At 42.4% G+C, this 14,767-nt stretch overlaps 2 protein-coding genes across 4 annotated transcripts in view; one reads left to right on the top strand and one right to left on the bottom strand.

Annotated features, from left to right (window-relative positions):
- Positions 1-3,851: 3,851 nt before the first annotated feature.
- Positions 3,852-10,464, bottom strand: LOC143002504 (protein mono-ADP-ribosyltransferase PARP12). The gene is made up of 12 exons (XM_076152639.1): positions 10,079-10,464; positions 9,323-9,458; positions 8,467-8,857; positions 8,304-8,354; positions 8,052-8,178; positions 7,783-7,948; positions 6,502-6,622; positions 6,300-6,396; positions 5,945-6,023; positions 5,578-5,708; positions 5,305-5,453; positions 3,852-5,224 (listed from the first exon to the last, which is right to left on the bottom strand). Exons 1-12 carry the CDS (start codon positions 10,351-10,353, stop codon positions 4,650-4,652), a joined length of 2,298 nt encoding a protein of 765 aa, XP_076008754.1. The 5' UTR covers positions 10,354-10,464; the 3' UTR covers positions 3,852-4,649.
- Positions 10,465-11,730: 1,266 nt separating this feature from the next.
- The window catches only part of etv6 (ETS variant transcription factor 6), a 20,288-nt gene continuing 17,251 nt past the window's right edge, over positions 11,731-14,767 (top strand). Inside the window, exons 1-2 of one of the 3 annotated variants that reach the window (XM_076152598.1) lie at positions 11,731-12,149; positions 14,620-14,746. In XM_076152598.1, the coding sequence (XP_076008713.1) occupies positions 12,120-12,149; positions 14,620-14,746 (157 nt within the window). In that variant the 5' untranslated portion in view covers positions 11,731-12,119. Of the gene's footprint in view, positions 12,150-14,616; positions 14,747-14,767 lie in introns of all 3 variants that reach the window. The other 2 variants (XM_076152591.1, XM_076152605.1) reach the window with 2 other exon arrangements.

The raw sequence follows: 14,767 nt of genomic DNA, 5'->3' as shown, positions 1-14,767 counted from the left end.
AAGATCTTCATCCTTTTTTCAAAATAAAACTTTTTGGTATGTCAAATGTGTCAGCCTTTGACACATTGCATTCAAATCCGTATGATTACAATAGAAGAGTATATGCTCATTTTGAAGCTTGATTCTTAAATAGGTGATACTATATGGGCGGAGTTGTAGTGATCCCATCTACCTTATTTTAAAGGAGATACATTATTCCCCAAAATGAATATGCTCCAAATATAAACCTGGTAAAGAGCCTGATCTCTTATGACAAGGTTAATATTGTAGGTTATTGAAGACAGGGTCTTAATTTCAAAAAAAGATCCCAATATAAAGAGCTGCTTTCCATGTTCCTGAGGACAACAACCAGCAAAAAAGCAAAAAATACATTTATTAATTGATGTTTTCCCCCAAATAAATAAACACTGTGCAACAGTTTCTAGCTCTGCCTGGGATGCACAACGAGAATGAGTGTGTTTAAATTTGAAACTGACTTTGTAATGCGGATCGTGGATCACGGATACAAACACACTCACACGCGCGCGCGCGCACACACGCACGCACACACACCAGCACGCACGCACGCAAATGCATGGCAATGGTTGGAGGAGTGCCTGCTGCTTAGGGCTGAGGGAATCCCTGCATCGCCTCCTGATCCTCGGTCAGCATCAGTCTGCCCCCCCTCCAAATCATCTCATCGGATCTGATCGGGATCGATAATGAAGCCCGTGCTTGAGGAAAGCCTTGTGTATTGTGTGCATCAGCTGGGGATCACCCCCGAAACACACAGCCAGCAGCGGGGAAAACACACGCGCGCGCGCCAACAAACGCTGTTTCTGATTGGATATAAAAAAGCGTGACTGAGGAGATAAATGCGCACAATAATTACCTGAGCGGTTGTCAAGTGTCGGATGGTTCTTCTTCTTCTTCTTCTGCTGCTGCTGCTGATGCTGCTGCCTTTTCTTCTTCTGCGGTCTCTACCTCTCCCTCTCTCCCTCTCCCCCCCCCCCCCTCTCTCTCTCTCTCCCTCTCTCTCCCTCGCCCTCCACAATGCATGCCGGGAACGTGAGGGGTGTGTGTAGCCATGGATTCATTACCGCAGTCAATCCGGGAAGCTCATTGGTCGCTGGGAAAATTGGCAGAGCGTCAGTCAATAAAGCACTAAAATCACTTTATTGTTTTATTTAATCTATTTTTATTTATTCTAATTAGATTTTCTTTCTCAATATCATAGTGTCTTACGATTTTATCATTTTCAGGCATTGAAAACTTTTATTTAATTTTATCACAGTTTTGAATTGCTTTTATTTATTTATACGGTATATGTATTATACATACATTATGTATATGTATTTCAGCAGAACACCCATGGATTACACCACATTATATATATGAGTATATCCTCACTGAATGTTTGCATGGTTTATATAGCTTCACTTCTGTTTCAAATGAATGAAGCTGATGCACCAAACGTTTCTGTAATCATACTACATATGCCAAAAAAAACACTGAGCCCTTGTTTACTTTGACATGAAATTATCAATCATCCCTTGTATGTTGAAGTATTGCTCTAAATTCCTAATATGCTCATTATCTTGATTGTGATTCATGAAAGAAAACATGAAAGAAAGTCGAGTTAAGACAATGAATGAACGGGGAGGCAGTAGTCGAGTGGGTAGAGCTTCCGCTTAAGAACCGGAGGGTTGCCGGTTCGAGTCCCTGCCGAGGTGCCCCTGAGCAAGGCACCGAACCCTCAATTGCTCCCCCCTCTGCGAAGGGTGGTAATATAATGTAATGTAAGTCGCTTTGGATAAAAGCGTCTGCCAAATGATCGTAATGTAATGTAATGTAATGTAATGTAACATATGCAAACTGATACAAATATTGATCACATGACCAGAGTCTTTAATGTTACATTATGAAACATTACCCTCCATACTCAGCGTCAAAAACAATCAGCAACACGAGCATAAGGCCGGATAATGAAAACATATAATTAATTTTTGTCTAACTGTGAGAATTAATATAGAAATCCTGGGATTGTGTTGGATTTAATTACCTTTTAATGAGGCGTTCAGGTTCAGCATCCATCCCCCAGGAGGCAAACAGCACATTCACACACACTGTTCTCACAACAAATTCATTCCATAATTAAAGACACATTTCAATAAAATCCTTCACTGACAACAACATGAATCTGAGACTAAAATAGCCTAATCATAATTTAATCATGTAATATGATTGAATCTATGATGTAGTGAATCTATGGTGTAGAAATACAAAATGGTGAAGAAATATAAAATCCTCATTTGAATGTATCAAGACTCCAAACAGCTGGTAAGTGTTCGCAGAGAAGTTTGGATGAGATATTGCCTACATGGTGTATTCAGAACCTTTAATCCAAAACACACACTTCATTCATAATGGAGGCTTATCGAAGTTGCAGGCAGATTTGTTGACTTGTGATTTAACATTCCATAAAGATTTCCGAAACGCAACTAAAACTTGCCTGCTCTCCGCCAAATAATGACTTTGCTGGCTTTTCGCTCCGCCTGAGGTTTTGCCACCACGGGCTGGAACATAAGAACCTGCCATGACTCAGCACAAACATCAACACCTCAAACACCAGAGGGGAGGCAGACAAACAAAGGGGGAAGGAGTCATATTTAATTCATAAGCTGTACAGCAATGCAGGAAAAACAGATTCTCCCATCCCTGGAAGCTCCTCTGAGCCGGTTCTTTAGAATCCTGTCTGTCTTAGTGCGATGCACAGGCCGCCACTGTAGGCACAGATGAGACAGGAAGAAGCTGCACGGGCTGGTTAATGTCAGTGGATATTTACTGTCACTGGGTGGGCGCTTGCATCCTGCAGGGCACAGCTGCATTTTCCACAGCGCAGATCCATCTGAACGGGCAGCAAAGGGATAATGAGGCGTGGATGCTGGAGAAATGGATGCCGTGGCGGTGACAGGCAAATCCATTCAAACGCTGGGAAAGATCTGTTAGTCTTCAGAAATATCCGTCTTCCCTGCCATTACAGAGCTGTCACACATGGACCAGGGACAAAAATGTACATTGAACACCATATTGTGTATACATTTAGGGCCCAACATCTATCCTATGCTGCGATTTGTGTGTAAATATAAACTTAAACAGCCTCACGGACGTCATATTGATCCTGTATGTCTCTGGAACTGGGCCCCTGCTTACCTGCTAGAGGGGGGACACAGACAATTTTGCAAACTAAATTCAGTTTGTTGTCCGCAGGGAGCATAATGCAACACATGAGGTGTCTGTGACTGAAGGAAAAATTGAGAAGAAGCTGACCTCTGTGCATTTAAGCATTATTAATCAATCCAAATCAATTCAAGCAGCTTGGTCACTTTGAGCCAGATTTCATATCAATGCTTGTGCCTGCGTATTGAACAAATCAATATCCAGATGCTGGAAGGAAAACTCCTACAGGTTTAGCACAAATCACTACATCGTATACATCATAGGATAAATCGCTGCTTTCATGCCATGCAGATCAATGAGTTTTAGTGATGATAAAACAATATGAACCGATGCTCAGAAGGAAATGAGAGTAGATCATTTTAGTGGGATCTCATTTAAATAATGTGTTCTCATTCACAATGCAGCTCATTGTGTGTGGCACGGTGATTTTTAATCCGGACGTCTGATGTCGCAGAGAGCAGCGGTGGCCATATTGATCACTTTTCCCTGCCTGCCTCATTTCACTAAGAGGCCCGACTCGACCGCTGGTGGCATTTGTAATTCACTTATTAGGCAGAGAGAGAGAGAGGGAGAGAGGGAGAGAGAGAGGACACACCCGTCACAAACAACTCCACAGAATATGACTCAGTTAATGTGATCTTTATGTTCTTTATTTTCCACCACAAACATTTCATTGGTGTTCTCTTACGGTGTTACAGTTTGTTATATGGCTTCGTAATATACAGTAAGCTCTGGTGGAACATTCATATAACGAAAAAACAAACATTTCTCAACAGGAAAATCTATTAAGTGTCATTTAAGCTACAGAAAGAATTTATTGAGAATATTAAAGGCAAACTTTGCTCAAAACATTATCATTTCCTCAATCAAACAATTGACTTTATAGGCCTTTTTTTTTTTATTAGAAGGATTTCTGCTGCCCTCTCCTGGTTAGAGAGCTGTAAGGCAACGTTGCCCAGAATCAGGACAGAAAATGAAGCATTTTTTATTATGGAAACTAAATACGATCATTTAAGAGGCTGAGTGTATAAAATTTCCTGAGTGAAATTGCATGAATTGCATCAAGGCATGTTTGTGATACATTTTTAGTTATACTAAATTGAAAGTGATCAAAGATGCAGAATCTTGACAAGAAAATTGATTTAAAAACTGAAATTAAAGACAGGTACTGACTGACATTTGATATTGTACTATTCGGACAATTCAAAAAAGTCTAAATGGAAATGTTCATGTTCATCCCCTGGGATCAAAAATATGACGTCTTTTTTTTAGATAAACCATGTTAACTCCACTATTCTTGCAGAGAAGCCATAAAATCCATCCCGAAAGGTAATACTATACTACAATTATTTCCTCTGAAGTCTAAATAACTCCATCCAAGTTTAGACTGTACTTCCTGTTATTTGCTCAAAGACATTGGGACCTCATCTCTAACAAATGACACAGTCCTTTTTCTTTGTGCTAGTGATTGATGGGGTTCTATACACTGGTTGAGGGTATGAAAGAGGGTGGTTGGTAACTAGTCTGCTGGGTACCACGGTCGGTCTTGGGGCTGGGACTACAGTTGGTGCTGCAACCGGCCTTGGTGCTGCAACTGGTTTCGGTGCTGAAACTATAGTTGGTGCTGGAACCGGCCTTGGTGCTCGAACTGGTGTCAGTGTTGCAACTAGAGTTGATGCTGGAACCGGCTTTGGTGCTGGAACTGGAGTTGGTGGTTGAAAGTGACCACTCCATGATGCCTGCAAGCCCTTCTCCTTGTACTTCAGCAGGAACTCGGGGTAGATCTGGTGCTTCTCGAACACCACAAAGATGGAGGGGTTCAGCACATCGTCCACGCAGCTGTCGTAGAAGAATTTGTCCCCGCCATCCTTGGATGGAGGTCGGCGGTAAGCGGGGGACCCTGTGGTGAAGTCCCCCACCAGCACCCGTGAGACAAACATGGATCTGACGTCAGAATCGCCTGTATAGCTGTGGGAGTATTTGGCATTGCTGGCAAAGTAACTTCCTGAAGTGAGGATAGAGTGATTAGGTTTTGTACATGTCTTGGTATTTAGTATCAGTTATAGAGTATTATCTTCATCTCACCGTTGCCATAGAGGGTTCCGTGAACTCCACAAATCCTCCAGTCAAAGTTGTTGTGGCAGATGGCGTCCACGTGCGCAGAATCAGTGCCGTGAAAAAGCTTTTTTTCGGCCACATTTCGCCCGCTGTTCTTCTTCATCTGGTCCTTCTGCCTATAAGCCAGGGGAAGCAGAGAACAGAAACCAAACTTACAGCAAAATCAGCTTTTATTATTCCTGGATCAAATAAACAGGGCCAAAGGAATGTCACATTGCCAGCGTGTTGCTTATCACTTACCACTGAAAGATTTCCCAAAGTGCCTTGTTCTGAATCCTTTGGATTTTGATTATGTCAAAGCCTCTCATGGTGTTGAGGAACAGGCTCTCAATCTCCTCATATTCAGTAGAGGATCGCTGCAGGGAGACTAGCTGCAGACACACGACGGAGGAAGAGGAGTTACTTTTCAACTTCTCAAGGTCTTAATTTTACAAAATCTTCTTAGTTCAGTTTACAGAGAAATAACCAAAATCCGTCTGTGCAGGTTCAATCTTGAGGAATGCTCGATAAACAAGGAGTCAGTTCCTGTAATATCATGTGAAGTCATTCATCATCGTTAAGTATGTCTGGTTGTTCCAGGTCCTCTAGGTGTTTCCAGTGTGTTCACCTTGTGTCCCTTTTCTGGAATCTGTGTCTTGTCCCAGTGTGTGGGCAGAGTCATGAAACTTGACTGAGGCTGCGGTTTTCTGCAGACAGAAAGGAAAGCATAGAACATGTCAACACTTCTGTATGTCAGTCTGGTCAATTTCAAAGCTGTGAGTTTTACGTGAAGGCCCTGAAATGCCAAACAACCATTACATTGTGTGCACAACCTTGACCTTTGCCCTCTTTAGGCCTTTTCAGAACCAGGTTAACCCATGGTAACCTGGTACCATCACTTTAGGGCTTTGATTTTCATTGTTTCATTGACCAAATAATGACTAACACATTATATTTTGGAATGTCCGAACAATAAGCAGTACCTTATTTTCTTTGTGTGGACATCTGCGGAGGAGACGAATGCAGGCCGTCTTCTCACAAGCCTCTTGGTGCTGTAACGCTTGTTAGTTTGTATCATGTCTGAGAAGAAAACACACAGAGTGTGAGTGTATTTCAATACCAGAAACACATTTTCAAATACAGAAGCTTGGAATTAGAGCAAGAAAGTGTGGCATCTTTCATCACCCTGGAAACTGAGTGAATACGACTGTGCACCGGTGGAGAACTCCACCACATCCTTGTTGTTGTTAAGGAACTTCTGCTCCAGCTGTGTGCTGTCCATGTCGGCTCCTTTGTGTCCACCCGTCTGCAAATGCAAGACAAATCATTAGATACTACAAAAAGTCTTTCCAGCATGGTTTTAGGAATTGTAATGTTTTATTGCTTCATTCATGATGTCATAAAGGTGGTTGCTAGGCTGGTTGGAGGCGAGCGTAGAAATGTTGCTTGTTTACAACTCCACACAAATGACATACACATGCTCTCCAACATTTCTTGCAAACCCTCCTGTATCAGCTTCCCCTGATATATCTCCCCTTTCACCCAAGCCTGAGCCATTATCCCCTTACCCTTCTTCCTCGCCCCTTACCTAGCGTTAACGTAAGAAAATTCATACCAGACTTGAGAGCCAATCCCTTGCGATGTGCATCGCGGCTTCTAACGAACAGCAACAGGCTCACTTCTTCTTCTGTGTGGTGCAAAATGCTTTCTCTTTGGAATTTGAATGTTTCTTTGCTTCCTTCATGATGTCATTATGGACTGTAACACCCTTCATGATGTCATGCTGCTAATAGAGTATATATGTAAAATCCCCTCCCCTCCCTGCCAGAGTTCACTGAAAAGATCGATAGCCTACAACAAGTATCAGTAAGTAATCAGTTGATCGTTTTAGCCATTATCATTATCAAATAAAGACTTGAAATGCTAAAACTAAGTTCTTCTGATATAGAATGAAGAGCCTTAAGGAGTTTCTACCTTTTGTTGCTGTCCCTCCCGTAACATCTTCCCCCCAGTATTGGAGATTTGCGCTGGAGCCAATCTCAGGTGCTTTGCACTGCGGCTTGCCATCACTGGCGTTCGCTTCTTCTTCAGCATGATACACACGGTTTATCTCAGGAAAGGGACTGGACTTGTTTTTAGCTTTAGAGATGTCCACAAAGTGCTGTGTCAACCATGATGTCAGCCCTGATATCATTAACTGTGATATCAATCAGGATTATCTGGTGGTGTCAATTATGACATAATTCATGATGTCATTACCTGTGACACCAATCATGAGGCAATGCAAATAAAGATAAAACTACTTATGCTTTATGTGAATGCAATGAAAAGCACCCTTTGTAAATGTTTTAGGCAGGTTTGGAGGCTTTTGTTGGAACGATGCTCATTGCAACTCCACACATCCACACAAACAAACTAACATACACACATACACACTTGCTGATGAGATAAGTTGAAGTTACTCACAGATGAAGCATACTCATTCCACTTTCCAAACTCATCCTCCCAGTACCAAATCCACTCTGTTGTCAGGACAAAAGTCGGCTCCTGCACAGAGGAAAGTGTGGACAGTCTCCGTGCCTTGTCTGCTCCACAGGTTAACGTGTCAAAATGCACATAAGGGACGGTGTTGCTACAGGGACAACAAACGTGCAACAAAGTGAGGAAATGTTTATCTAAACTACATTTTTGGCTCTGGATTTGGATTTTCCCCATTGAATGCTAGTTGAGTTTACCTGTATGTGCACTTAGGGTCGCAGAAGCTCTCCTCAATCTTCTCATTGTCAGCCATATGGACCCACTGGCCGCCCTGTCTGACCTCCCATCTGTACGGCACCTTCTCGTGAGCTTTAAAACAGCGTTCTGATGATGCAAGAAGATTAAAAAAGATCAATGATTCACTCATCAGACCAATGTGGTAAACTTTGGTTTTTAAGAACATAGATTAAGTGTACAGTGGCTTGTATGTGATCTATGATTTTACTCACCACCATGTTTACAGGATCCCTTGATGAAGTACATACAAATGTCAGTTTTATCTACAGAAAACAAATAAAATACATTACAAATATAAGACAAAAACCATCCGTGGTGACGTTTCACAATGAAAGTAATCACCAATTTTGCAGATTACTGCTTTAATTGTTTCACCTCTGACAGAGACGCCTCCTGAGTTTGTCTTGGGCCCTTGGGATTTCTTTGGTAGATAGTCACTGTTCATAAACGTGGTGAAGGGGCCACCAGCCATGAGGCTGGGAAGAGCATCCTGCTGATGGTTGCCCTTGTTGCCCCTGTTGCCTCTGTTTTTTCTGTTGTCACTTATCCTCAAAACCATTTTATTGAAATAAACAGACTTCAGGTTGCTTATGAGCAGATCAGGAATCTTTCTCTCCTGAAGGCTTTTTAACGGCTGTTGGGCATAAAAATCGTGATTCCTGAAGCACATGCAGTTTCCCTTCAGGTACTTCTCACAGTAATGGAGTCTCTTGCAGTCGTCACCATCCTTACAAGTTTTGTCAGTGTTGTTGTAATCGAAACATATCTGATGAAGAGGAGAAGGAATACAGATTAGATACTGCGTTTGCTTTGAAGCAATTCAATCTGATTAAAACAGTATTAAAATAATATTTAATGTTTTTTTCCAATCCATTTCTATTGTAATATCAACAAAATGCCCCATCAAGTTCGCCTTTGACATCATATGTCACATGCGTGTGGTCTTATCTCAGTGCGAGACCTTTGCCCACAGCACTCAGCAGCCTGCTTTGTGACAACACCGCAAAGAACAAGTGACGCTGTGCTCAAATGTGCCACACGATAGATGAGTTGTTAAAGCATATTTATATTTATATTATCAAATACAATTCAACACACAGATGCCATTTTTGAAGTGTCATAACATGAGACTCTCTTCCATTTGAATGTTATCAGCTCGGGATAGGAGAATGTTTATGAGCTTGCAAAATGCACAGAACATGACCACTACTTTGCATTCTGCCGGACTTACAGGTGGCAGCTGTGTGGGATCGCTCTGCAGAACCAGAGTGCACACCTCCGACCGGTCCAGACACTCCAGCTCGTGTTCCCTCAGGATCCTCAGGTTGTAATCAGAGCCCAGCTGATGGGAGAAGATACACCCTCTCCTAAAAGCAAAGGAACGCATATCAGGAGTCAAATACAAATATATTTTCCATATGTTTCATAATTTCCAATACCTTTATTGTTAACATGCTGACTCAGTAATTATGTATATTATTGATCGAATGTTATTGATTAAATATATATAATGTAAATATGAGTTGCTTCATTTCATTATTTGACTTTCAAATACGAAACACATCTCAGGTTTGAATACATCTCGTATTTGTATGAAAAATTAAGACGAGAAAGAACCTTATTTTTTTCTTTGTGTGTGAATCAATCAAGAGGAAAAAAAATCGGATTTCAACCTGTTCCTGCTGCTAAAATACATTTGTTAAATCATTAAGCAGCAAGATGACTTGTTTATTTAGTGTCTCTCTTCCTGGTTTGCTGCCCTACCTCGGAGCACCGAAGTGTGTGTGTTGACGTTTAAATTACATTTAAATGACGTGTTTCAAACGACAGCTGGTTAACACTACTCATGTTAGCATGAAATAACAATTTAGAGATGCTGTAGCTAATAAACATCCTAAGTAAGCCCCATACACAGGATCCAATATTACAGAGGACTACACGTAGGCCACGGTTACGACACACACGCACACGCACGCAGACGCTTTACCTCGTTCGACTGAACTGACAGGTTCCAGTGAAAAGGTAGTTTCTACACATGTGTAGATTACTGCATCCCTGGCAGTCCTTGGCTCGACACAGTTTCATATTAGTTCTGGCCACCACCTTCTTTTCCCCTTCAAGAACATACGAGGCGAACTTTTCCTCGTTGGATATGATGGCCTGCACATCAGCCGGGACGCCAAAACACAGATTATACAGCAAATCATCGCAGCTGATCGATCCTCCATTGGAGCAGATGAATTTCATTATTTGAGACTCCATCCTCGGTTGATTGTCAGTGAGAAATGAAGACCGAGTCTGGGTAAACGCTCGGTGTTGTTTGGCGGACGTCGAGTTTCATTTCTGGTGATTGGAAAACGAAACTATAGTTGGAGCTACATCACGGGTTCCTGTTGTAACGCCGCTGTTGTCCACGTGGGGGCAGCACTACGCTAAACTTCCTTTCCTCTGCTTTGGTTTGTAATGTAACAATTTTGATATCTGTCAGTAGGAAGAACATTTTGTATGGATTGATTAATAAACAGATACATTTAAATGCTAATCCAAATGTATCATAAATCATAGATTATATAAGACTGTTACAAACATGTGTACTTACTAAAATAATGTATGTACAACATAGGCTCTTTCCAACATTACAGACTTCTGATGATTCTGGATGGTTTATCCCAGTTTCAATGTAGTGTTTTCCATAATTGTCCAAACAAATATCCTTCAATTGGGTTAAACACAGGTAAGTATAGAGGATGAAGACCTATTTCCAAGCAATAATCATAAATTGCAGCTTTGAGTGCCTCCTGAATTTAAGTAAATTAAAATAAAGTAAATTAAGTAAAGTTAAATTAAGATTAAATTTATAGATGAATGAAGATGAATGAAGTTCTTCTGCAGACACACCAAAGGACCTTTTATTAATTACACAAAAGGCTCAGAAATCTTGACAGGCATTTGTAAGTGAGGGATCTGTTCAAAATAAGATGTCTTTGTCGCGCCTGGAATCTGATTCGGCCCCCAAAGTACCACCATTTACCACTAGGGCTGCCAGTGCTGCATCAACACTCCACCCCCTCAGATTGGAGGGGTGGTGGAGGTGGAACTATGGTGCAGCAGGTAGGAAGTGGGAAGTCGCTCAAAGTTTCTCTGATTTTTCCACAATGTTACCGGCTGTTGCTTTAAGGTATCCCCATATGACGTCATCCTTTACTTGACTTGTCTCAGCCAAAACAGCCTCCATACAATTTGTCTTATGGGTGCCCTTAAAAACAAACATTAATATGGATGCAAAACAGACCCCCTACTGAAAACAATGCACCCCTAAGCTTCGCTCGCCCCCAATTATGTTGAATTCCCCATAGATTTCCCGCATTGCTCCTTTAATGCTGCCTCACTGACCAACACTTTTGCTTCGTACCGTGATCCCAAATTAAACCCTGATTTGGCGCGTTATGTAATCGTATTTGCATTAAGCTTTGATTAAAAACAAATAGGAGACCTGTCTGCCTGCCTGCCTGTCTGTCTGCCTGCATGGCCGCTTTTCTGTATGCCTGCAACGCGACCTGCGATTTCCTGCTTCGGGTTTCCCTTTAAAAGGGGGCAAGGCTCAGTGCTGGGAATTCACGTCATTTCGCCGTTTTACACACATCCAGATCAATGGGAGAGAGAGAGCGAGAGAGAGAGAGACTGAAAGAGAAAGAGAGAGAGAGAGAGAGAGTGCGCTCTCTCCCTCGCTCTTCCAGGAAGGATTATTAACCAACGCGCGGCCGAGCGACATGTGAAGCGAAAAGACGCGCAGACAAAAGAAGTTTTCACACGGGCAGCGGCGCGCTATGGATCCAGCCATTAGATAACAACAGAAAATACGTCAAATATACAACTTCTTCCATGTTTTTACGCCGCATTCCTGGACGAGTCTGGTCGCCGATTGCGTTCCTGCCGCGCTGCTTTTTATAGGAAAGGAAAAACAGGGGCATAAAGCACCGAGGAAAGCGGCAAAGTGGAAGGAGAAGGAGAGAAGTTGACGGGAGATCATGTCTGAATCCTCCTCCGCTGCGACCAAGGTAACACTGGCACTGTCTGTTTGTTTACCTGCGTTAGACTTCAGGCTTAAGATTGATTGTACATGATCGCCGGGGTTTACAGTAAAGAATCAGATGAGCATGAATCCCCTCACCCAGAGGCGCGTTTGTTTTGCTGGTCATCTGTTGCTTTGCGGGTCCACGCTCACTTCGCCTCCACTTTGGCTCATATGAAGTCGTGACTGCGATCAAAGCCGCGTTATCACATTTCACACATGTAACGCGTTTGTAACTTAAAGTATCGGCAAGAGATCCTGCAGCAGATCAAGGAATCACTCAATCGATATCATAGACATAGAGAGATCAATGGAGTTAAAACTGACTACGCAACAATCCCTATATAGATATGACAAGGATATAGGAAACGTGTAGTATATTACAAAGTGTTGCTGAGAGGCCTTGTCGATAAGTCCACTAGTCCACTGAAACGATCGATAGCCAACTTAAGTAATCAGTTGATCGTTTTAGCCATTATCATTATCAAATAAAGAGTTGAAATGCTCAAATTAACAGTGTTTCCGACATCAAATGAATACTTGGGGATGTATGGTTGCCGGAGAGATGAATTAACAATCCCAAAGACATCACTTTGGTCGTTTGTAATGGCAATTTGCCTTTGCGTTTGTTGTTTTGTTGTCTAAATAATTCATCATTCACAGATCAATTATGAAAAGAATCCTCAGCTGCAGCCCTGTTACAGGAATATGATTCAAAAACACACAGAACAATAGAAGAAGAGACAGTAATGATCACCACACACCCACGAAAGATGCTTTAAAAAAGCCCTTTGTTTGGCTTTATGGACTGTCATCTCACTGCACAGATGCACAGTAGACCAATATGTCTGTCTGAGAGGAAAGACGTAGTCAGAGCAGCTCTCCCTCTGCCTTCACTTTGCACTCACTTCCATACTGTTAAAGCCCAAAATGTCAAACTTTGTCACGACCTAACTTGATATTAAGCATCCAGATGAGGCTCAATTGAGGTACAGACTGATCTTGCACAAGAGGAGAGACTATTTCCTTTTTTCTTTTTAGACAGCTGAATTGTTGAAAGCGTCTCTAAAGGTCTTTTGTGGACATCAAGCAGAGGAGAGAAGCAGTTGCCTCTGAAAGGAGGAAATAGAAGACTGAGAGATTACCGCTTCGCTTCCACAGGAAATTCCTGGTACATACAGTCAGTCTGCAGGTCTTATAGTGGCTCTTTGGTGACAGCAAGTTGAAACGGAGGGAGCAAAGGGTACAGAACGTTTTCATTTGAGTAAGAAATGGATTTGTCTCTGTGTGTTTGTGATAAGATCCATAGTTTCTTGCTGAGGATCCCAGTCAGAATCAAGACTATAAAGCTCATAAAGAATATCTTCCACTGCTGGGGAAGATATTTGAGCTTAATGTTTAATGGACAAAACTCATGCAGCAGAAGTAAATGTTTAGAAACTGATCTGATTGAACAGAGATGAACTTTACTGTAGGTGACGGCTCAAAACATTCCCCCCTACACATCAGAGGATATGAGGATGGCTTTTGCATGTGAAGGTTTAGCTTGAGGATCAATCTACTTCCCTTATTTGATATCTGGACTGCACCAGGAGACTTCCCTTCATTTTCGATCCAACAGGAAATATACACTTCAACAAGATCAATGCATCAGGCTTTATTTAAATCTGGGATATGTCCTGTCGGTCTCGTGCACCTCTGACAAGATGGAGATTCCTGATTGAATATGGTCGCATTCAATATTCTGGAAGACCCGATAAGACAATAGATTCTCTTAACACGTGTAATATATCATGTTGAGTCTCACCCAGCAAGCACAGTTTCAGTGAAACGCAGGCGAAATCACTCAGCCCGTCCTCCAAATTTAGTCCATTTACATCATTTCAACCGCAAATCTATCAAATCATACTTGCAGGGTAGCGCGACTCCAGTATTTGTTCTTCCAATCCCATAATTTAATAGTATGTCCATCACATTTGACTTTAATGGCATGGAAACATACCGAGTCCTCCTTAACTGCATTGACCCAGGATGAAACTAAAATCAAGTTGTTTATTTTAAGGACTACTTGATATGCAAAGGGATCAAATGTTTTCATTACAAGGACACTGTGTACAACAACCAAGCTGCTGCATTTCTGACCCACTAATGCATCTGAGGGTAGACGCTACAGAGTAATGGCGGCTTAAGAAACGGCGCTTTGGTTACCCCGGGACCCCTCTGCGCCTCAGTGGAAGAAATGCGTGTCTCCCGGGATGTTTTACAGGCCTCGGTATCACTTTATTGGAATAGCTGGGATGCAGATGAGAGTAGGGGTCTGTTTGGTTGAGGCTGGCTGCTGTAGTAGATGCGTGGTGAGGTGAGGCGAGTGTGCGCTGGGCTGTTTGGGTTCAGGGCCGGTGCGTTTGCCGAGCTTTGTGAGCCATGCTTTGTGTCTCTGTGTCTATTCATAGCAGGAGAGGCGCTCTTTCAGTCCTTCCGCGAACCCGCTGCCAAACTCCACTTCCTCCCCCGTCCATGCTCCCGCCGCGAGGCCAGCCAGCAGAATGGAGGAAGAGCCTGCCAGGCTGCCTGCGCACCTGCGTGAGTCACACACACACACAC

The sequence above is a fragment of the Genypterus blacodes genome, unplaced genomic scaffold (genome assembly GCF_046128005.1).
Source record: "Genypterus blacodes isolate CSIRO-AG114 ecotype Tasmania unplaced genomic scaffold, CSIRO-AGI_Gbla_v1 ptg000007l_1, whole genome shotgun sequence".
In the NCBI taxonomy this organism is placed as follows: Eukaryota; Metazoa; Chordata; class Actinopteri; order Ophidiiformes; family Ophidiidae; genus Genypterus; species Genypterus blacodes.
Note: the sequence above shows the minus strand (reverse complement) of the source record. Positions and strands in the feature narration are given on the sequence as shown.